Genomic DNA, 21,555 nt, shown 5'->3' on the forward strand with positions numbered 1-21,555 from the left:
CTCAGGTCGCTTCACCTGCACCTAATTAAGAACTTCCCCAGAAGTCAGCGTCCTCAGGACAGTTTTACGGAGGGAAACTGAGGCCCAGAGGGCCCGGGCTCATCGCCCACCGAGGCAGCGATCCGGCGGCTTCTTCGAGGATGGCTTTGGACGTGAGTTGGCGGGAATCAGAAATCTGCTGGACTTTTAATTTCTTTTTTTTTTAAGATGTTATTTATTTATTCAAGAGAGACAGAGGCAGAGACACAGGCAGAGGGAGAAGCAGGCTCCACGCAGGGAGCCCGATGTGGGACTCGATCCCGGGTCTCCAGGATCACGCCCCGGGCTGAAGGCAGGCGCTAAACCGCTGAGCCGCTCAGGGGTCCGACTTCTAATTTTCTAGAGAAAATGTTAACGTCCCTCCATCAGCGGCGGCCGCGAATTCACCGAAAACGGCCGCTCGGCAACTCGGGGGGCGGACCTACCAACTTTCGACCAATCCGCAAGTTGCTGGCAAGGGGACTCCCTCTCGGCGTCAAAGGCGCTTCTACGCATGTGCCGTCGCCTCGTGGGCGGGGGAAGCCTTTCCCTTCCTCCCCTGCCTTCCGGGCGGCACCGGAAGTGGCTCCGGGGCGCCTGCGCAGTGGCTCCGCGGTAACTGGGGCCGTTTCCTGCCCCGGCGTGGGGGTGCTGCGGCCCTCGCCCTCGCCTCCTCCGCGGCCTCGCGGGCCCGCAGGCTCCCGAGCCTCTCCCGCTGCCCGCCGCCGGCGCCCGGCCGTGGCGTGACTCTCAGGTAGGCCCCGCGCCGCCTCCCTCCCCGCCGCCACGGCGCCTCCGAGGCCGGGCCCCCGGCGGGGTGCGCGGGGCAGCGAGCTGCACTCCGGCCCGCGGGACGGGCTCTGGGGGCCCCTCGGGTCTGACCCCGTCGTCCGCTGGGGAGACCGAGGCCCCCGGGGGTCCGGCTGCTGGCAGCGCCCGTCGCCTCCGCCCGACCCCCTAGCACGCCTGCTGATGGAGCCCGGCCCCCGGCTCCTCGGAGACGTCCGTCCCCTCGGCCCCGCCCGCGCTGCCCCGGCTCCGGCGCGCGTCTCTGACCAGGGGTCCCTGGTTCTGCCCGCCCCTACGCGAGTGTTAGCCGCCGGCCCGGCCCCGTCCTGTGCTCGGAGCTGGGGAGGAGGTCGGGGGCACGCAGCACCGGGCCGTGACGGTGCCGCGAAGAAGGCGGGGGGCGGTTTCGTGCGAGGTGGGTATGTTAAAGCAGGAGCGCAGGGGAGCCTCTGAGGGGCTGGCCGTTCTGGACCGCGTAGGTCCCACGGTTCGTGGATGGGCAGCTTCCCTGCTGTCGATCGCCCTCTTAAAGCGGACCTTTTGATAAGTTTGGGAAACTGAAGGCAGTTGTGGGAACATCACGACAGTGCATGAAAACAACACATTTCCACTGCCCCCCCCCCCCCATCCCACACCCCGCAAAGGTCTCAGGACCTGGACATTGAGGCTGAGGCAGCTGGAGGCTTGGGGGAGGGCGAGGCCTCCCAGGCTGAAGGAACAGGTAGTAGGAATGCTGCAGGGCAGGGCTGGGCTTGCTGTGGTCACCGAGAACCGGGTGCCCCCAGAGCCCGGGAGGCTGGAAGGCAGCGAGCCGCGCAGGCCTGGAGGGTGGTTCGGGTGCCCCTGTGTGCCCTGAGCTCCTCCAGGGCTCCTTCGTGCTCCGTACAACGTGTGGTCCACGGAGGCTGATACCTGAGTGACCCGCGCTCCCTCCCTCGGTTCATCCCAAACGGCACAAATGTTCCCTTCCGATCTGATAGCTGAAGAGGGGGAAGGAAGGGAAGGATGAATTTTCAGGCGTCGCGTGTGCGACCTCACTTGCTTTCCGTGATTCTGAGAAGTGGGTGTTAGTGACTCTGTTTTTGTGGATGAGAGAATCGAGGCTCAGTAACCACCCCAGAGCCACATAGCTAGCTCCTAGACTCTGACTGCAGAAGCCTGGTTATTCCTCTCCCCGGTCATGCAGGCGACTGGTGTTGCACGAGCACCCCCAGCATCGGAGGCACAGGTCGGTCGCATGCACCCTTCCTCTCGCAAAGTTGCTTTCCGGGATATTAATGTGCTCGGAGCTGTTGCTGTGACCAGAGCATCTGCACTCATTTTCTTCATGAAGTTGGGAACCCCAAACGCCTTTCCAGCATCCCTAGCGATTTCCCCATTCTCTGTTGTCCAGAACATGGTAGCAGACCTTTTGGTACTCAATTAGACCAAAGTGGGTTATTTTTTTAAAAACTCCTACAGAGAAATTGCTGAATCTTTGCCAGGACTGGTTGCTTTTCTTAGTAGCTTCATGCAGAGATGTTGACCTAAACCAGAGTGTAGAAATTGATAAGAAGAAAGTAAGCTCTCACTGAGTGCTGACCTGGAAGAATGGGGCGTTCTGCCAGTTTACTATCGTATTCCTGGCGCTAAATAAGCTCAGTGTCTGAGACTATGTAAGAAATGGGTGAATTTATTTTCTAGCTGGTGACTGAAAAGCACTTTAATGTATCAGTTTATTTATTATTATTTTTAAATATTTTATTTATTTATTCACGAGAGACACAGAGAGAGAGAAAGGTAGAGGGAGAAGCAGGCTCCATGCAAGGAGCCTGACGTGGGACTCGATCCCAGGTCTCCGGGATCACATCCTGGGCTGAAGGCGGCGCCAAACCCCTGAGCCGCCGGGGCTGCCCAATGTATCGGTTTATTAACCGTGACAGATGTTAGAGGGAAATAAGGAAGCTGGATGTGGGGTATATGGGAACTCTGTCTTTACAATTTTCTATAAATCAAAAACTAAAGTATAAAGTTTATTTTTAAAAAGTGCTTGCTTGTTGCTTATTTCGATCTCTTTAGAAAAAAGAAACCTGGCATCAAGTCATTTTTAGACTCTTATTACCCGTTTGTGACTTAATTAGCTTTATATGAGCTCTCAATGATACCACTTACTGAAGGACCTGTCCTTAACATTTTCTATTATGTTTTAGGGCCAAAATGAGTCTGTTTGGAACAACCTCGGGTTTTGGAACTAGTGGGACCAGCATGTTTGGCAGCACAAGCACAGATAACCACAACCCTATGAAGGTACCACATGAAGTTTCACGGGACTCGTAAATTACACGCCAGGGTTTCTCATAGTTAGAGATACCCAGATAGCTTGGGAGCTTTCTTTGGGGCAAAAGCACAGAAACTGTGTGTCCCCTGCATTAGTGTCCTGTGCTCCCAGACTTTCTTCATACTTAAGTAACCAAGGTCCTTATTAAAATTGTAGGTTCCCAGGGCCCAGCCCACAACCTTTGATAGAATCTCCATCGGGGTGGGGGGCAGGCAGTGACTGATCGAGAACTTGGGGCGAAGGTGAACCGGTGGGCTATCAGGTGGGAAACATCATTGTGGGCATTTCATTGAGAGTGCTGCTTCCCCACAGAGCTAGCCCTTCCACTAGCTTCTTTATCACTCGTTTTTTGGATCAAAGCAAGAGAGGCCCAGTTCACTTAGTTCTTAGCACAGGTAAAGTCCACCATGAGTGTTCATTGAGAAAGAAGACAATTTTGAGTGAAATTGATGATGCATACATTGTAACGTTGATTTTCCTCCCTAGGATATTGAAGTAACATCCTCTCCCGATGACAGCATTGGTTGTCTATCTTTTAGCCCACCAACCTTGCCTGGGAACTTTCTTATTGCAGGATCATGGGCTAATGATGTAAGTGCTCCTTACGTGTGTGTTCTAGAAGTCTTATCTTTGTAAGGGTAAGGTTAGCTTTCCATTTGACTCCATTCTTTGCCAAGTGAGTGAAGCAGAGGTAAAGCTTGTTCGTGGCCTTTTTAAAGAACTCAGTAAGAGGGTATGACCCTTCTGAGTCAGTTGTTACACTGCTATTACAGTGATATTTGCTAAAAAAAAAGCGTAATCATGTGCATCACTCAAATTCCTCCTGTAGTTCAGTAACTTGACATGGATTTCCAAATCAAATATAGCGTCATTGAAAATGACTGTTATCTATGCTGGTAGACATGGACTTCTAAGTATCCTGAAAATGTTCTTAAGGCAAATGTTAAACTTTTTTCAACTTCAGGTGTAGCACAGATCCTGCATAGACATTACACTTAACCTATCGTGTACAAAAAGAAAGACGAAGTCCTAGCGCACAAAAGATTAAAACTCTGCTAGAAAAATAAGCAAAGGATGTGAAGAGGCACCTCACTAAAGGAGCACAGGTGGCCCAGTAGTGTGAACTTGAACCATTCGGCCACTGTCATAAGCAGATAATTTCAAACTTACATGATGGGCTCTATCAGTATTAACAAAATGAAAAGTTTCAAAGAATGACATTTGGTTCCAGCAAAGAAAAGCTGAGACCTTACATGGATTGCTGGTAGATATGTAAATTGGTACAGCTCTTCTGAAGGCTAATGGGCAATAGTTATCAGAAGTCCTTAAGTTTAAACTCTACACCTCAGTGGTTCCACTTTGGGGCTCGAGGATCTCAGGTAATGTACTTAACCTGCATAACTGAATTAGCCTCTCAGTAGCTAAAGTGCTGTGAATGTACTGTCCTCTCCACCTTCCGATGCAGGATGTGAAGCTTAGGGAAGTAGAATAACTGGCCCAGGTCCCACATCTAAGGGAGTGGCAAAGCCTGGATGCTGACCCACCCAGTAGGACCCAGAACCTATACTCCTAGCTACTACCTGATATTGCCTCATTTTTAAAAGTTTTCATGCTAGTGAAAGTTTTGAAAATTGTAATATCTAATAATATACATTATGGTATGTTTGTGTGCTGGAATACCACATTAGAAGTTTTGGAAAAGATTTTTTTACAGGGGCATTGGAGGGTTGAGAAAAGAACAGTAGGGGGAGGAAGGCAGTCATGGTTGAGCAGGTTTGTTTTTTACATGTCGTATCTGGAAAGACTTCACATGATTAACTGCTAAAAAATGTTAGAAGAATGTTTAATGGTAGTTAATGCAAGAAAGAAATGTTTCAGTTAAAGAGTGAAGGTATTCTATAATCTAGCTTTTTGAAGAAAGTATGTGTGCCTGTGAACAGTGAAGGCACAAACCATTAACGTTGTCTGTGGTGGGATTAGGTGGTGTGTTTTTCTTGTCATATTTACAAAGTCTCTAAGTAAAATGCATTACATTTATAATCAGGAAAAAAATGATGTAAAAGCAGTATTCAGAGACGAAAGCTAAGTTTCCCCTTTGGTCTTGATTCTCTGAATGGTAATGGATGACATTCTACTTTAAAAAATAAATCTCATAAATTGATAAAAAATGTATCTGCAGTTTTAGGTGTAAGCAAAAGAATTTGTATATTTTGATGGCTTAGGGATAGGAACATAGTGACTTGAGTCTACTTTTTTTTTTTTTTTTTTTTAAGATTTATTTATATGTATTTTGGAGAGGGAACACGAGTGGTAGACACAGAGGAGGAGAGAGAGTCTCAAGCCAACTCCAAGATGAACATAGAGCCCAACCCGGGGCTGGATCCCATGACCCTGAGATCACGACCTGAGCTGAAACCATGAGGCTACTTAACCAACTGAGCTGCCCAGGAGCCCTTGACTGCTTTATTCTTAAAGTTAGAGAATTAGGTTGATTGGAGAAGTTCGTGTATATTAAGTTGTACTCCATTAGTTACTGGGTATTCAATGCATGTAATATGTCATGAGTTGCTGTGTTTGCATTAATTTGTCACATTACTGTAGGTTCGCTGCTGGGAAGTTCAGGACAGTGGACAGACTATTCCAAAAGCCCAGCAGATGCACACGGGGCCTGTGTTAGATGTCTGCTGGAGTGATGTAAGTTTCATCTTATTTTTCATATTTTCTGCTACGTGAGATCATGTGTTATCCAGAGTATTTATATATTTCTACTTTTATATAACTTGAACCACAGAAACCATGTACACATATACATTGTTGGAATTCTAAGTTTCTGTCAATATAATCATTGATTGATGTTCCTAATGTAGTCATTGACCATTAGCTTTAGTTTATTTGAAAGTTTTTCTTCCTAAAAAGTTCCATTATTTTATTGACATGTTACCTTAAGCAAACAATTTCTGGAAGCCCTTCCTATCTTGAAATTCATACCATGAATTTCATCTTAAAATTAGAAATTTAGTATCCCAGAAAATAAGTCCTAGAGAAAAAAAGAATCCTTTTCTATCCTTAGACATTCGAAATCTTTTGGGTTTTTGGAATTCTCTTTTTCCTCCCAAATCCTGAGTATCAGTAATACAAGCAGATACGTTCCAAGTGTATTTGGCTCTGAGCTTTTGTGTTCGACTGGAGAGAATTTAACGAAGGGACTTTTCACAAATTGCCAAACTACTCTTCTTTTATGTTGTCATTTTTAAATTACACTGTACATTTATGTGATCTTAATTTGTAACTAAAAAATGATTCTATTTATAAATATTTTGAGATGGTTTAGGAGTCAGAGTTGCTCCCATTTTCATCATTAGCTGTGATAGGTTTCTCTGAGCATTTTTGTCATCTGAAAAATGTTTTCTTGACATATTGAATGGGTTATTATGAGGCTAATAATAGATCTGAAAACAGTTTGAAAAGGGATGCATGTATTGCAGATACAACTTATTTTTATTTTATTTATTTATTTATTTTTAAAAGATTTTACTTATTTATTTATTTATTTTTTAAATTTTTATTTATTTATGATAGTCACAGAGAGAGAGAGAGAGAGAGAGAGAGAGAGGTAGAGACACAGGCAGAGGGAGAAGCAGGCTCCATGCACCGGGAGCCCGACGTGGGATTTGATCCCGGGTCTCCAGGATCGTGCCCTGGGCCAAAGGCAGGCGCCAAACCGCTGCGCCACCCAGGGATCCCAAGATTTTATTTATTTATTCATGAGAGACACAGAGAGAGACAGGGAAGCAGGCTCCACGCAGGGAGCCCAACGTGGGATTCGATCCCGGGTCTCCAGGATCAGGTCCTGGGCTGAACGCGGCGCTCAACTGCCGAGCCACCTGGGCTGCCCACAACTTTTTTGTTTTTTGTGTTTTGTTTTGTTTCACAACTTTTTTTTTTTTTAAGATTTTATTTATTTATTCATGAGAGACACAGAGAGATAGAGAAAGAGGCAGAGACACAGGCAGAGGGAGAAGCAGGCTCCATGCAGGGAGCCTGATGTGGGACTGGATCCTAGGTCTCCAGGAACATGCCCTGGGCTGAAGGCAGCGCTAAACCGCTGGGCCACCCAGGCTGCCCTCACAACTTATTTTTAATTTACATGTGGAAAAGTAGCAACTTGAGTAGGTTGAAGATATTTCTGATTTATTTTGCCTGTTTTTTTTACTGATTGGGTAACGGATCAGAATGTAGTTTCTTATAAAGTAGGGCGAGAAGTGGAATTAATTGATACAGGAATTTTGTTGCCCAGATGTTACTGAGTGGCTGTTGGCATTTATAAAAACGAAGACAGCCTATTTCCTTTTTCCAAGTTGTGCATGATCTAGTGGAGGAATCAAACGCAGCAATGAAGAGTTCTAACATAGTGAGCCAAGTCCTGAGAGGGGGAGGATGTCCTGGTGCTGGGTTGTAGGGGACACAGAAAGCAACTAGCGGGGGTGCAATGAATGCCGCACTGAAGAGACGAGTTGAGCTGAATCTTAAAAGAGAAATGAACCAGGTGCCTTCAACTTTTTAAGCATAGTGTCATCCAGCTCGGGCCTACGTTCAAATATGGGCTCTGCCTCTTCAGCATTTTGACTTTGGCAGGTTACTTAATCTGTTTGTTTCCTCATTTGTAAAATGAAAGTAATAATAATTACAACAGATAAATAATTATCAGGCTCTACTAGTATGCTAAAGCCCTGGGGATAGAGTGGAAAGCGAAGTAGCCATGAAACTCCTGGTCTCTTAAGACAGACATCTAGAATTGCAGATAGTAGAACTTGGTGGCAGCTAGACTACATCTAAGTAAAATAACTAGCTTGGGGTTAGTTGACAGACTTTTCCTGAGGGAACATAGTGAATGGCTGAGTCTAGGCCCAGATCTAGACTTTCCTGGCTCCAGGACCCATGTGCTTGACAGCCTCCCATCAGAGGCTTACAGGAAGGGAAATGGACTAATGGACTAATGCGGAAGGTGGGAAGAGTGTTCGGGAGAGGAGGCTACACATTTAATAGCATAGAAGCGAGAAGGGGCCAGGGTTCCCTTTGAGGCATAAACTAAACTTGGTGAAGATGAATTCTTCAGCCCTGTAAGGACATGGTTTGCTCTGTGGCCATAGCAGGGTGGAGAGCACTTGCAAATACTCTTTCTCGGCCCTGGCCTTTTGATAGATTAGCCTCCATATCTCTTTGTCCACTGGGATCTGGCGTGCTGCTGCTCCATATAGTGCTGGTTAAAGCTGGTAGGATGTGCATTTTATAATGAGATTCTGGGAGGCCAGTGTGTCACTCAGTCTCAGGGTAGCCCACTGCATACATTGGTCACTTCTAAGGATTTATAGAGTTTTCCTTATAACTTCACTGATAAAGAAGCAGGTTTTATCTTTTCTTTGAGTTAGAGAAATAGTGACTTTTCATAGGAAGAGATTTTTGTTGGAGAAGGATGGCAGTAAATCTTTGAGCTTTGGAACCAGAGATGAGTTAATCTGGTCAGCAGAGTATGGCCCATTGCCTATTTTTATAAATAAAGTTTTATTGGCACACAGCTACACTCATTCATTTACATAATGTGTATGGCTGTTTTCAATCCATTGTGACAAGGAGTTGCAGCAGAGACCTATAAAGACTAAATTATTCACTAAATAAATCACCCTAACGACTGGTCTATACTTTCCATTTAATATTTTCTCTTTCTGAAAATTGTCTTGTGCTTCTTTATATTTGATCTAATTTATGAGTTCTTTATTTGAATATTTTTAAAACCACTACACAGTGATTGCTAATTTGTTAAGCTGTCCTATAGTTTTCATAGGGCCAATGATTATTGAAAATTAGTGTAGTTTTATGGTGTGCACTTCAGAATGCTATTAGGTATATAACTGAACAAACATATAATGAATTATAGGTGCATATGTGCGTATGCAGAGAAAATGATGCACTAAATGTCACATATCAGTTACCATTGATAATTCTAGGTAAAGGGTTGATGGTTGTTCATCGTTTTATTCTTGCAACTTTTGTGAAGGCTTGAAATTAACCAGAACAAGAAATCAATGTGTTAGTATGCCTGGTACTACATATAGATGCAGGATTTGCAGACTATTCCTAGAAGGTACTCAGTGGTCCGTGAGAAAGGAGGTCAGGAGCAGGAGACTTCATTTTCCTGTATAACTTCATGAGTTATTTGAATTTTTTTAAATCCTGTTGATATATCTCTTAGAAAAATAAATCCGTAATAAAAGAGCTCAAAATGTGTTTTATATATGACAGCAGAGTTTATAATACACTAGCCTGTAAATAATTAGAAAAATAAAAATTGCAAAACAAAACCTGCCTCAATATGATCAACCTAATATACAGTTAGAAATTGTTTTTTGTTTTGTTTTTTAGAATAGCCAATTTTCTCTATTTTCTTTTAGGATGGGAGCAAAGTATTTACAGCATCATGTGATAAAACTGCCAAAATGTGGGACCTCAATAGTAATCAAGCAATACAGATTGCACAGGTAATAAACACTCTGTACAGAAAAGCTGGTCCTGGGGTTGTGATTTTCAAATTCTAATTCCGTAGTATAGAAAAAATGTAGTTGACTCTACCAACTCAGTTAGACTTGAGTATTTCAGAAGCCTCTTTAGCATCAAAGTAACACCAGGGTAATAACCATTCTCATTCCTACTGGCATTCCACAGTTGGTCTGTCATGGATCTTCCTTGTGCGCATAGATAAGAATGGGCGTCCTAAGGAGTTTGTGATGTTAAAACCTATAAAAGATGTTACAAGTGGGCCTCAACAGTCATGTGTTTGACATTCTGACACCCATGTGTGGCTTGCCTTTTACCAACTGCTTGTAGACACTTGTTCATTCAGTTTAGTATTTAGTGAATGCCTGCTATATGCCAGGCACTGCCAGTAGGGTAGAGACACAACCGTTGTAAAAGCGACACTTCCTATGCCCGTGGGGCTTTCACTCTGTTCAGGAACAGCAGGCATGTGAGGACCGCTAGGGGAGAAGTAACGAAGCTCAGAGAACCAAGAACCAGAGGGTCTGACCTGGTTGAGAAGGCATTGGTCAGAAAGGCATTTTCTGAACCGACTTTCAGAAAGGCATTGCCTGCTCACAGTATGTGTGACTGTGTGCCAGAATCATCTCTTTGATCTCTTCCTTTGTATCTCCTTAGTAAATAAATAAAAAAAAAAACTGGTAGAGTTCCCTACTAATTATTTCTGAATAACTTCCTAAGGAGGGGCTTATTTTTACTCTCATTATGGGTAAAATAAAATTAATGTTTGTCAGGATGGAAAATAGATATATGTTCTTAGGTTAAATTGAATGTCATGGTCATTGGGAAGGGCTTGGATATCCTTTGGTGTTTGGTATGACCTCAATTTTTAAATTGGTGCTTTCTCTTTGAGTTTCCAGAACTGAGCACATAGTTAAATTTCTCTTGTTTTATCTTCTTATAAGCATGATGCTCCTGTTAAAACCATACATTGGATCAAAGCACCAAACTACAGCTGTGTGATGACCGGGAGTTGGGATAAGACTTTGAAGGTATGGCATACCAGTGAAGGGACTGTACGGCCTGACCAGGAATGACATTTATTCTTACGCTGTTTAGACTATAGTTCTGAATGGTCACTTACTGGCTTTTTGTTGTTGTTGTTGTTGTTTTTAGTTTTGGGATACCCGATCATCAAATCCTATGATGGTTTTGCAGCTCCCTGAAAGATGTTACTGTGCTGACGTGGTGAGGAATTTCTAACTTAACATATATCCTTTTAAGAGAAATAACAAATTTCTTACTTTCTGACATCTTGCAATTAGAGGGTAATTTAAAAACTCCTCTAACTTTAGTAATAAACACACAGAGGTTTGCTTTAGTCGTCTTAAATCAGATTTTTATGCTGCATTTGTCTCCAGATTATTAAATAGTGGTTGTCAAGTTTGTCATTTGAACATGTGCAGGCAGCCACATGCCATCGGTATATGTCATTTATTGGAGGCTATAGGAAAGTGGGCAAATAACTTTGTGGTGTGGTACTAGATCTTTGGGGGCTGTCTGTGAGTAGAAGAGAAACTGAAGAACTTTCTCTGTCCATTTGGCTAAAAGTCTTGAAGTTTTATGCTAACAGTTAGTAATTCCACTTTTAGGAATTTATTATGAGAAAAATAAAGACATGGATGGTCTTCGTTGTGTATAATGTGATGAAAGCTTTGATGTGGCTTGATGAGCTAACAAGACCAATGAGGTTAAATGAACCCGGTGGTAGGTTCATTTCTGGGCATATCGGACAGTAACTGCTAGTATTGGAATACACACCTTGAGTGAAGGATATAAATTATTATTATTTTTTAAAGATTCTATTTATTCATGAGAGAAAAGAGAGAGAGAGGCAGAGACACAGGGAGAAGCAGGCTCCATGCAGGGAGCCCGACATGGGACTCGATCCTGAGACTCCAGGATCACGCCCTGAGCTGAAGGTGGTGCTAAACCTCTGAGCCACCTGGGCTGCCCCTGAATTATATGGGAACATACATCATACATATGCATGCATAATGCTCAGAGAAACCCCAGAGGAAAACATAGCATGATAATAACAGCTGTTAGCATTTGAAAGGGTGTTGGAAGTGATTTCATGTCTTCTTTCTCAGTATATTTTTAAAATAATCCTATAGTTTTGAAAAACCGGTGTTTTAAAAATGGATGTTCTACTTTCAAATAATTTTTTCTCTAGATTTTCATGAAACGTATAGTGGTTATCATTGGATTTCTAAACTTAAAAAAATTCAGACTTATTTTTGTGAGTCTAAAAACATGGATCCAGTATTTTGGTATACAAAACCACATTCCTTCATGTTAAGCGTGTTTCTGCTTCCCTCCATTCCCTAGATCTACCCTATGGCCGTGGTGGCAACTGCGGAGAGAGGACTGATTGTCTACCAATTAGAGAATCAACCTTCTGAATTCAGGAGGATAGAGTCTCCGCTGAAACATCAGGTGAGTCCCCAGTCAGATTAGGAAGCATGTACCTCGCATGTGTCACATGCCATTCAGGCCCCATGTGTGGAATATAGTTGTACTTTGAAATGCCTAGAAGTATTTTCAAGGGGATAAATTTAAGGATACAAGCACACATATTTTATGGGAAGATACTGTCCATCCCTGGAGGAACCTGACTTCTCTGTCCTTTCTAAATGTGCCGCTGGATAGCTGGACGCTTCCACATACAGTTGCGTGCCTCCGTGGATGGGCTCCATCTGGGGTCCTGGCGCCTGTCCTCAGCTCTGCCTTCACCAGGCCCACACAGCACCCGGCTTTTCCCTTCAGGCTCCCACTCACCACAGACTCCTAGATTTTCTTCACTCTCATAACTCTTAGGCTTTCCTCTAACCTTTGTCTCAGCAGATCAGATCAGCTCCTGGTCGGAGAACATAGAAACCAGTGATGGGGAACTTCTTGTCCTCTTTCTAGGGAATGTGTCCACACCTTCCTCTGCCTTTCTCCCGCCAGTTAGGTGAGGCCTGTGCTCTGTGGAGGCGGCTTCTGTGGTGGGACTCCATGGAACTCCTCCTCCGGGAGTGTCTGGACACTCACACCCCTCTTTTGGCATGACTAGTACTGACATGTGTTCCAGTCTCATTCATGCTAGGAGACAAAACAATCTCTTTTGCCCCATGTCCTCTGGCACCACCTGGACCCCTTTTCCTTTGCCGTTAAGCATCTCACATGAGCTTTCTTGGTTTCCTTACCTCCCACTCATTTCTCACCCAACTCCGTTGACACTTCTACCCACATTACTCCACTGAAACTGGTTTTGGCTTGGCCACAGACAGCTTCCTTATCCATAATTGCAGTGGATGCTGACCAGTCCTCATCTCAGAGCAGCATTCAGTGCTGTTCTTACATGTTCTTACATACCCCGGCCGTTGCCCCCCCGGCTTCTCCACATGCTACTTTGTCTTCCCTGCTCATTCTTACTGCATGTTGGGGTTCCCCAGGCCTCTCCTCTAGGCCACTGCCTTCTCTACTAAAACAGAATCCTCATCTCTGACTTCACTGTCACTTAGGTATACTTCGTGGGCTAGGGACTCAGATCCCCAACGAGCCTTGCCTCTGGGATCCCTACAGGGACACCCACAATCTGAAAGCTCCTTTGCCTATCTCCCAGCATCTCAGCCCAACAATATCTCACACCAAACCCAGGACCACTTTCTGTACATCTTTAGATGTTACCTCTATTCAGGCTTTTCCATGCCTGTTTTCCCCAAAACTGTGTGTGTGTGTGTCTTAAAGATGTATGTGTATGTGTTTTATGCATTTTTGTCTCATGTTGCCCACTAGAATATCAACTCAGAGCAGAGATTTCTCTTTGTTTGTTGCTGTCTCATCCCCAGCTTCTAGAGCCAGGTCTTCTACAGATGTTTGCTGAGTGAACAAATGATCTTAACCTGCTCCTGCCTACCACCCTCAGCCACCGCCTCCCTCTGTGCTCTGCACCTCGTGAGATGGGACCTCCACCTGCCCTTGTCTAAGCTGGAAATCTAGAAGTCATCCTCAGTCTGCTCCCTTTTTCTCCTCTCACTGATCTCCAGGCTCCCTTCTATCCTCCAGGTGTTTTGGAATCTATTCTTTTCACTCCTTCCCTCCCACACATCTAATCCAAATCTCCTTGTGTGACCGTAAGAGCTTAGATCTTGGCTCTCCTTTGATCCAGTCCTTTGATCATGGGTCAGGGGCTCTTTCTTATAATAGCACATCTGACTTTGTACACTTCTGCTTAAAAACCCAGTTCTGACTCATTTCCTTTTGGATAAATCCTGAACTCCTTGACAAAACCTAGTCTGACTGGCTTCATTTCCTGCCACCTGTGCCAGGCACCTTAGCCTTTCATTTGCTGGGGCATGCCATCAGCCTTTGCATAGGGCCACTGTGTGGTTGTATTCTTGTAAATGGTGCCCCCCAGAGGTGTGCAGTTCCCGGTCTCTGTGCTGAGCAGGGGAGGCACAGTCATCATTCCTGCTGACTTACAGACTTTTGCCTCTTTTCAGTAACTTTTTTCCACTCACAAAAGTAATGGGCTTGTTGTTCAAGAAAAGGCAAATGGTACAGAACTAGAACTAGTATATACTTTTCCATTTACTTAGGAAATTTGTGTGCTGTAGTGTCATAATAACAGATTGCTCTTTATCTTCATTTTCTGTGGCTTCGCCCCCAGGCTCAAGTCCTGCCCCCATGCCTTCTGAACTCACGGAATATAAAACAACAGTTTGGTAGGGTTGGCGGTTCTCTGGGGTAGATGAGATTGTCATGACTGGAAGAAGGAAGTGAGGACCCAGGCCCTGACCTCTGCTCCTCTGCACCTGGAGGCTGGGTCATAGGCTCTTTTGTGGGATCTTTGTGGAATCCAGGAGACCCTCCTTTGGGTCTCCAGACCCTGTGTTAGATCAAGTGCAGTGTGTTGCTCCTGCATGGTATGGTCACAGTTTAGAAAGTGCTGGCCATGTCCACTGTCCCACGTGACCTTGTGATATTTGGGCAGATGCTATTTCCCTTCTCCATTTGGAGAAACAGAGGCACAGAAACATTGGGTGATTTGCTGCAGGGTGCCCGCCTGGTTAGTGTAGGACTGTGGATCAAAGTGACGGGGCCAGCACCAGAATAAGAACTGATGGGATCCAGAGGGGCGCGTGTGCTGCTGGAGTGATGGCAGGCCCTTCCAGTGGCAGAGGAGGAGCAGCACCAGACACCAGCACATGGTCTACAGTGTGTTCATAAAGTCGTGTGGCTGAATAAAAGTAGTTTCTCAAAAGGTAGAAAATTATGCCTACTGGAGGACTAGAAATAATTTACTATGTTTGTATGTTTCTGGTTCTTCTGAAACCCAGAAACGAGGTGGACATTATTTACCTTCACTTAGTTATGAAATCTTGTATTTTGCATGATAATAACAGTATTTTTTTTCTTTCAAACTGCAGCATCGATGCGTGGCAATTTTTAAAGACAAACAGAACAAGCCGACTGGTTTTGCCCTGGGAAGCATCGAGGGGAGGGTGGCTATTCACTACATCAACCCTCCCAATCCGTAAGTGGGCTTGATTAGCTTGCACATTTTCACTTGAGACTTTTTCGGAAAGGGAAACTTAGTTGAGCCTTTGCGTTTCAGTGCCAAAGATAACTTTACCTTCAAATGTCACCGCTCGAACGGAACCAATACCTCAGCTCCTCAGGACATCTACGCGGTAGGTTAAAGAAACTTTAATCTTGAGAACGCCTCTAGAAACTAGACTTGGAGGTGGATGGCTGACTCATTACAGGGCCGGGAAAGGTCATCCGTGTTGTTGTGCATGTTCATGGGCAGAGATCACTGGCTTCTGCTCTGGGTCCCCCTTGTCTGTTTTTGTGACACGTTGACTGCTGCTGCTGCTGAGGGCAAACTTAGGGCTCTCTCAGGGGCCTTCCACCTCCTGAGTGCTGCCAGACAGTTCATACACTTAGCTAAAACTGAGAAATTGCTGATTGCTGGAAAAAGGAAAAAGGCCCTTTCCTGATGTCCCCTCCTTGCCGTCACTGGCTGCATACTTGTTAACTTCTGCTGACTTGTGTTCATAATGAGACGCAGTTCAGTTCTGGGCGGGCAGTTGATTCTGGAAGCGAGGCTAGTGTCTCCAGTCTGGGGACAGTCAGCTCTCATGAATTTACTGTGCGTACGTGTTGTTTCCTGATGAAGCAGGAGGCATGTATTGGTAAGTACCTGATGTCTCCTCCCTCATCTGCCACCCCTCATTGTGCGTTGTTAATCCTTGCAGGTAAATGGGATCGCGTTCCATCCTGTCCATGGCACCCTTGCAACTGTGGGATCTGATGGTAGATTCAGCTTTTGGGACAAAGATGCCAGAACAAAACTAAAAACTTCAGAACAGTTAGATCAACCCATATCAGCTTGCTGCTTCAATCACAATGGAAACATATTTGCCTATGCTTCCAGCTACGACTGGTCCAAGGTGAGAATTACCAGGCCTGCTGTGGGTGCGCCAAGGCAGCAGTGCCAAGCCCTGGGAATCAGAAGGCCTGGGCTTGACTTGTGACTCTTCTCTGGACTTGCTCGTGACCCTGGCAGGTCACCATCACATCACTTCACAGGGAAATAGCCAGCCTTCCTCACAAGGTGTGGGGACTCAGTGACATCATATCCCTGGAGCCTTTTCCTTGGAACCTGTTCCTGGGGAAGGTCTGGTCATTGTGCGCGCAGAAGCAGAAGTGACCTAGAGGGTGCCACTCAGGGAGGGTGTAAGTCCTTCAGGGGCGGTTGCCAGAGAGTGAGGGGGCATGGCAGGGCTACTGGCAGCAGGGCCAGGGCATGGGGCTTTTGCTGGAGGCATTGCTTTTTTGTTTATTGTCTGGGGAGGGGAGTTGGCTTACCGGGTTCTGGCTGTGTTGTTGAGGTGTCCCAGCATGGCGGTAAGGAGAGCAGACTCGGGGCCTGGGGCTCCAGGCTGCTGGCCAATGGTCATGTCTCTTGGCCAGCCCGTGTGTTTGCTTCTCAGCTGTTGCTGCTGGTTCTTCTGGATTGTTTGTTTTTCTCATGCCACCCCGCCCCCGAACCCCCCTCCACAGCAGCCTTCCAGACTTTCCCTGCTCTGTCGTTGCTGCCCAGGTTCCTGACTGGGGAGGCCGCTGGCTTCACCTGGAAAGGCTTTGACCAGGCAATCACTTCCCCTTTCACCTGCCCTAGCCTGTCTCCTTCCTCTTGCCTCCCAGCCCAGACATGCCCGAGACACCCTCACACCCCTCTGTTCTCTTCTCCTGCAAGCACCTTCTCTCCCTGCCCACCAGCTCCTTGCTCTCCGTCTGTAAGCACACGCTCAGGCCTTCGACCGGGCCAAAGCCAGCTGGGAAGCCTTGTTTTCCTCGACTGATGAATGCATTGGTAGGGTTCGCACCCACTAGCTCCTGCTCCTTTGGCTGCATCCTGGGTGCCACCCTTCCCCTCAGCTCTAGCCTGACTGCTTCTCCCAGGGCAAGCCAGTGACCCTTCAGTCTCTAACTTGGTACCTGAGGTCGCTCTCCGCTTCTCTTCCAGTGGCCCAGTCCCGACAGGATGAATGCACCGTGTGCCCGGAGCACCTTAACTTACCAGATGAAAGCCCTGGTGACTCCCACGCATGCGTCCTTTGTCCTGCAGGCTCGCTGCCTCTCCTGCCTGGGTCCCTCCTTTGAGGCAATCACTGTCCGTTCACTTGGGGCAGAGGTCTTGGTGTCACCTTCGATCCTCTCTTTCTCAGAAGAGCTGGGCAGTCCCCAATCTCTGATGGCTTTACCTGCAGCACCCTTGCCTGTTGGGCCGGTAGTTCTGAGGCCTCCCGGCCTCTGCACCTGGGCCTGCTCTCCGTGTGTGTGCTGATTTGGGTCGGGCAGCCACGCTGTGTTTTTCTTGAAGCAGCTTTACTGAGGTATCCTGGAAATGCAGCAGTTGTGCGGTTTTGACATCTGCATATACCTGTGAAACCATCACCACAGTCAAGATAACCTTGTTTTAAGATAACATTTTTATCTCCCCCAGAAGTTTCCGTGTGTGTTGCTCTGATCCTCTCCCCACACAGTCATTAGTCTGTTTTTTTGTCATTATAGATGAGCTTGCATTTTCTAGAATTTTATGTAAAAAAAAGTCCTATACTACATACTCTTTTTTTTGCCTGGCTTCTTCACCTTGAGTAAGGATCCTGGGGTTCACCCCCGGTGTTGAATGTGTCCCTCATCTGTTCCTTTCTGCTGCTGCCGAGCAGTCTGTGGTACAGGTGTGCCACGTGTTTATCCATCTACCTGTGGAAGCCACGCACTCAGTTTTGCAAAGTGTGCACTTTTCCGGTTTTGCCTGGCTGGGGCTGGAGCCAGGTTGTGGCCTGGGGCCTTGGTTTCTCCACCGGCCTCCCCTTGTCCACATGCTCCTCCAGCAGTTGCCTCGGGCTGCACCTGCCTCTGTGTCACACTCAGGCTGCAATGTGTTGTAAGCATTGAAAAATCAGTAGTAAATGAAAGAAGTGAGAATGCTCACTGCTGTGAATGCTATTCCAGGTGAGTTCATCTGAACAATTAATGTCAGCTTGCAGTAGGAGTTCAAGTTATAATCTTTTTTTTAAATATTTTGTTTATTTGAGATAGTGCATGAGAGAGAGAGAGCATGAGCAAGGGAGGGGGGCAGATAGAAGCAGGACTCCCCCACCCCCACCCCCACCCCCCCCACACACACTGAGCAGGGAGCCCAGTGGAGGCTCGATCCCAGGACTCTGAGATCATGACCTGAGTGAGCTGAAGGCAGATGCTTAACCCACTGAGCCATCCAAGTGCCCCTTAAATTATAATCTTTTTAATTTAAAAAGAGTTGCTTTGGGAATTTCACACTGTTCTTAAAGACTTATCTCTGGGATGAAATCGTGATCACATAAGGTGAATATCGTGAGCTTGCTGCCCAAATGTGACTGCCCAGAACAGCTGCATTTTGTATATTATGATGAGAACTTATGGTCTCCATTGAGCTAAACTTCTAGAACTGTCTCAGCATATCTGTCAAAGGATGAGCAGACCCATGGCTGTGGTACAGGAGGCAGAGTGCAGCCAGCGGCCATTCCCCTCTCCCTGTTCCAGGTCTTCTGACCACCTGAGGTGCCCACTCCTCTGCCTTGCCTGTCACCCCGCTCCTCTGTCCTCTCACCATTAATGCCACTAATAACTTCCGTGGCTGCTGTTCTTTTCCCTGGGGGATAGTGTTCAGAGGCCTCAGTCCCCTTCATGGTCCTTAATTTTCAGGCCTCCTAGAGTTGCACAGCTCCCCTCCCCTCCCCTCACCATGAGAGCAGACACTGACCACCGCATGGACTTCCATTTCTCTCTGGGTCTGTGTGGGGCGGCTCATCCTGGACCTTGCCATCATCCCTGGGAAGTCCTAGGGCAGATGTGTCCCTCAAGTCTGGGCCACTGCTCCGCTGCCCTCGCTGGCGGCCTTGCTCCTGTGGGTGGCCACCATGGCCTTGAAGTGGCAGTGGGTAACAGTCTTAGCACTGAAAAATATGTAAAAGATCATCCCTCCTAGTGGAACACCGAAGGCCGATTTCCACTAAGTCCTCCTTAACCTTTCCTCTTAAAACCAAAGTTTAAACTTAACATTTGACTTTTCTTTCTCTCCCTAAACCTGTTTTGTTCCCCTGGAGACCTTCTGTTTCATGCACATAGCGTAGGACTTGGCATATACAAAATGCCCACAAAATGCTCAGTTTTGTTCTTTAATGATAAGATTGTTGTGTTTTTTTCCCCCCTCAGGGACATGAGTTTTATAATCCCCAAAAGAAAAACTACATTTTCCTGCGTAATGCGGCTGAAGAGCTAAAACCCAGGAATAAGAAGTAGTGGCGAGAGACTTCTGGGTTGTCCAGAGTTGTTTTCTCTCCACTCTGCCTCGTCTTTGTACGGATCTGGGTCCCAGTGTTGGTAGGTTGTCAGCCCTGGACATGGATTTCAAGCCCTGGAGAAAACGACGTCTTGACCAGCAGTCAGGAGCCCAGACGGCCACAGTGACTGTCCGTCTCTCCATTCCACTGCCCGTTACAGGTTGCTTCTGTAACTCCACAGGGACTGAAATCATATAGAAGTTAGATTCCTGTGGGCGACTGCCAGGTATCTGCAGTGCTTCATTCAGCCACGTACGTGTTAGACAGCATTGGGCAACATTCTATGAACGCTGTACTGTATTTTGTAATAAAATATTTTGAAGATTCCCTACTAAGCTCCCTTTGTGTGTCTCTCCCCTGGCCTGCCTCATAAGCTCTGAAGTTGTCATCCTGTTGAGCAGTGTCACAGGTTGTCATTTGTGTTTTGAGCCCCCCTTAGAAATGCAGCAGTCTTGCCCCTTAGCAGAGAAGGAATCCTGAGCTGTGATTCCTTCTACTACGTGGAGTGTCTAGCTGCAGCTTCACGCACAGGCAGGCAGAGTCTGAATGTGTGTTTCTCTTGCTTCCTTCATCTGTCTTTAACATCCCCAGTGGTTTTTGGCTCTGCGGGGCAGATCCTGGTGGCTGGAACGGGGCCTGTCCCGTGCGCTCAAGGGCAGGCCTTTGCAGGCAAGCCCAGGTGGGTGATGTGTGGCTGGCAAGTTAGGACCTGAGCATCCCCGCATGAGAGGTGCTCTTAACTCCTGCCCCAGTACTGGTAATTTAAAAAAAATTTTCATTAAAATTCTTCACTGGTAAGTATCTGAAATGAAATTCAGTTTAACATTGGACTTTTGAGGCTCTTATTGTGTTTTTACCCTGTGATCTCAAATGCTGCTTTATACATTACTGTTTGGGGGCTGGTGTATAAACTAACTTGCTGAGTTTGGAAATCTGGCTTTGATAATGCTGTAAGTTGTGTTTGCCTACTCATGAAAAGCAATGAAAATAAAATTTTCTACTGGAAGAGATTGCCTGCGCTCAGTGGTTTAAATTCTTTGGTAGAGCAGAAGTAACATCAGACCTGTTAACTCTTCAGCTCTATCTGTTTGCATGAAAAAATGTAGTTTTTGAGAGAGAAAGGCAGGTGCACTGGGGAAAAAAAGTGTGAATTTTCAAGTTAATTATTTACACCTCACTTTTCATGAGTCAGCCCTGTGCGTGTGGGAAGATAAAGCAAGTAGGACTGCTGTGCTGAGAGTCAAATTTGATTATCCCAGTAGCTGACTTTGTCGGTAGGTAGGCAGGCAAGATTCGTGAGCATTGGTTTAGCCATAGTTTTGTAAATTCTCTTTATGAGCTGGTGATTGACAGTGGTTGCCAGTGACCTTGAAAGGAGTCTAAACCAAGAGCTTTATAGAGTGTTCTTTCCCAAGACCGGGCCTCGCCGCATTACGAAGGGGATAGGTAGTTTGTGTCATTGGCTAATTTAAAATACTTGCCAAAGTCCATTTTCCAAGGTTACCCAGGTTGGGGTCCCGGAAACCAGGAGCAAGGGAGCCCCTGGAACGGGGCGCCGGGGCTCATTTCTCACTCGCCCAGAACCCAGAGCATAAAAACCTGCAATGGGTTTGCTAGTGATGAGCCGGGAAATACTTGTTAAAAATCACTGAACTTCTTAAGATACCTGTTTACATGTTTCCTAAAGGGATCTGGAGTCTTTGAGGAGCCCCTCAAAGACTCTGCAGGTGCATCACCCCTGCAGGTGCCCATACCGTATGCTGCTGGCATCTTCTAGTTCAGAAAGATACAGACGTAATCCAGATAGCTTGGATAAACGACAAGCCTCCGTGCCACTGGAGATTTGCACCCAGTTAGAACCAGAGGTAGAGGTCCCGCTTGCATGGAAAGGGGGCCTGTAAGCCTCATGGAGAAGGCAGGTGGTCTTGTCCGCTTACGTTTTCTGGTATTTTGTCA

General features: G+C 46.3%; 1 protein-coding gene across 2 annotated transcripts; it reads left to right on the top strand.

The window, feature by feature from the left end:
* RAE1 (ribonucleic acid export 1) lies at positions 1-20,609 on the top strand. 2 transcript variants are annotated; one of them, XM_038572676.1, is made up of 12 exons: positions 1-152; positions 2,997-3,093; positions 3,611-3,715; positions 5,726-5,818; positions 9,574-9,660; positions 10,621-10,707; positions 10,832-10,903; positions 12,047-12,154; positions 15,133-15,239; positions 15,321-15,396; positions 15,964-16,158; positions 19,472-20,609. In XM_038572676.1, exons 2-12 carry the CDS (start codon positions 3,004-3,006, stop codon positions 19,556-19,558), a joined length of 1,107 nt encoding a protein of 368 aa, XP_038428604.1. In that variant the 5' UTR covers positions 1-152; positions 2,997-3,003; the 3' UTR covers positions 19,559-20,609. The 2 variants fall into 2 exon arrangements, with proteins under 2 accessions (XP_038428604.1, XP_038428603.1); XM_038572675.1 differs by lacking the exon at positions 1-152 and adding an exon at positions 624-772.
* The last annotated feature ends 946 nt before the right edge of the window (positions 20,610-21,555 follow it).

The sequence above is a fragment of the Canis lupus genome, chromosome 24 (assembly GCF_011100685.1).
Source record: "Canis lupus familiaris isolate Mischka breed German Shepherd chromosome 24, alternate assembly UU_Cfam_GSD_1.0, whole genome shotgun sequence".
Classification (NCBI taxonomy): domain Eukaryota; kingdom Metazoa; phylum Chordata; class Mammalia; order Carnivora; family Canidae; genus Canis; species Canis lupus.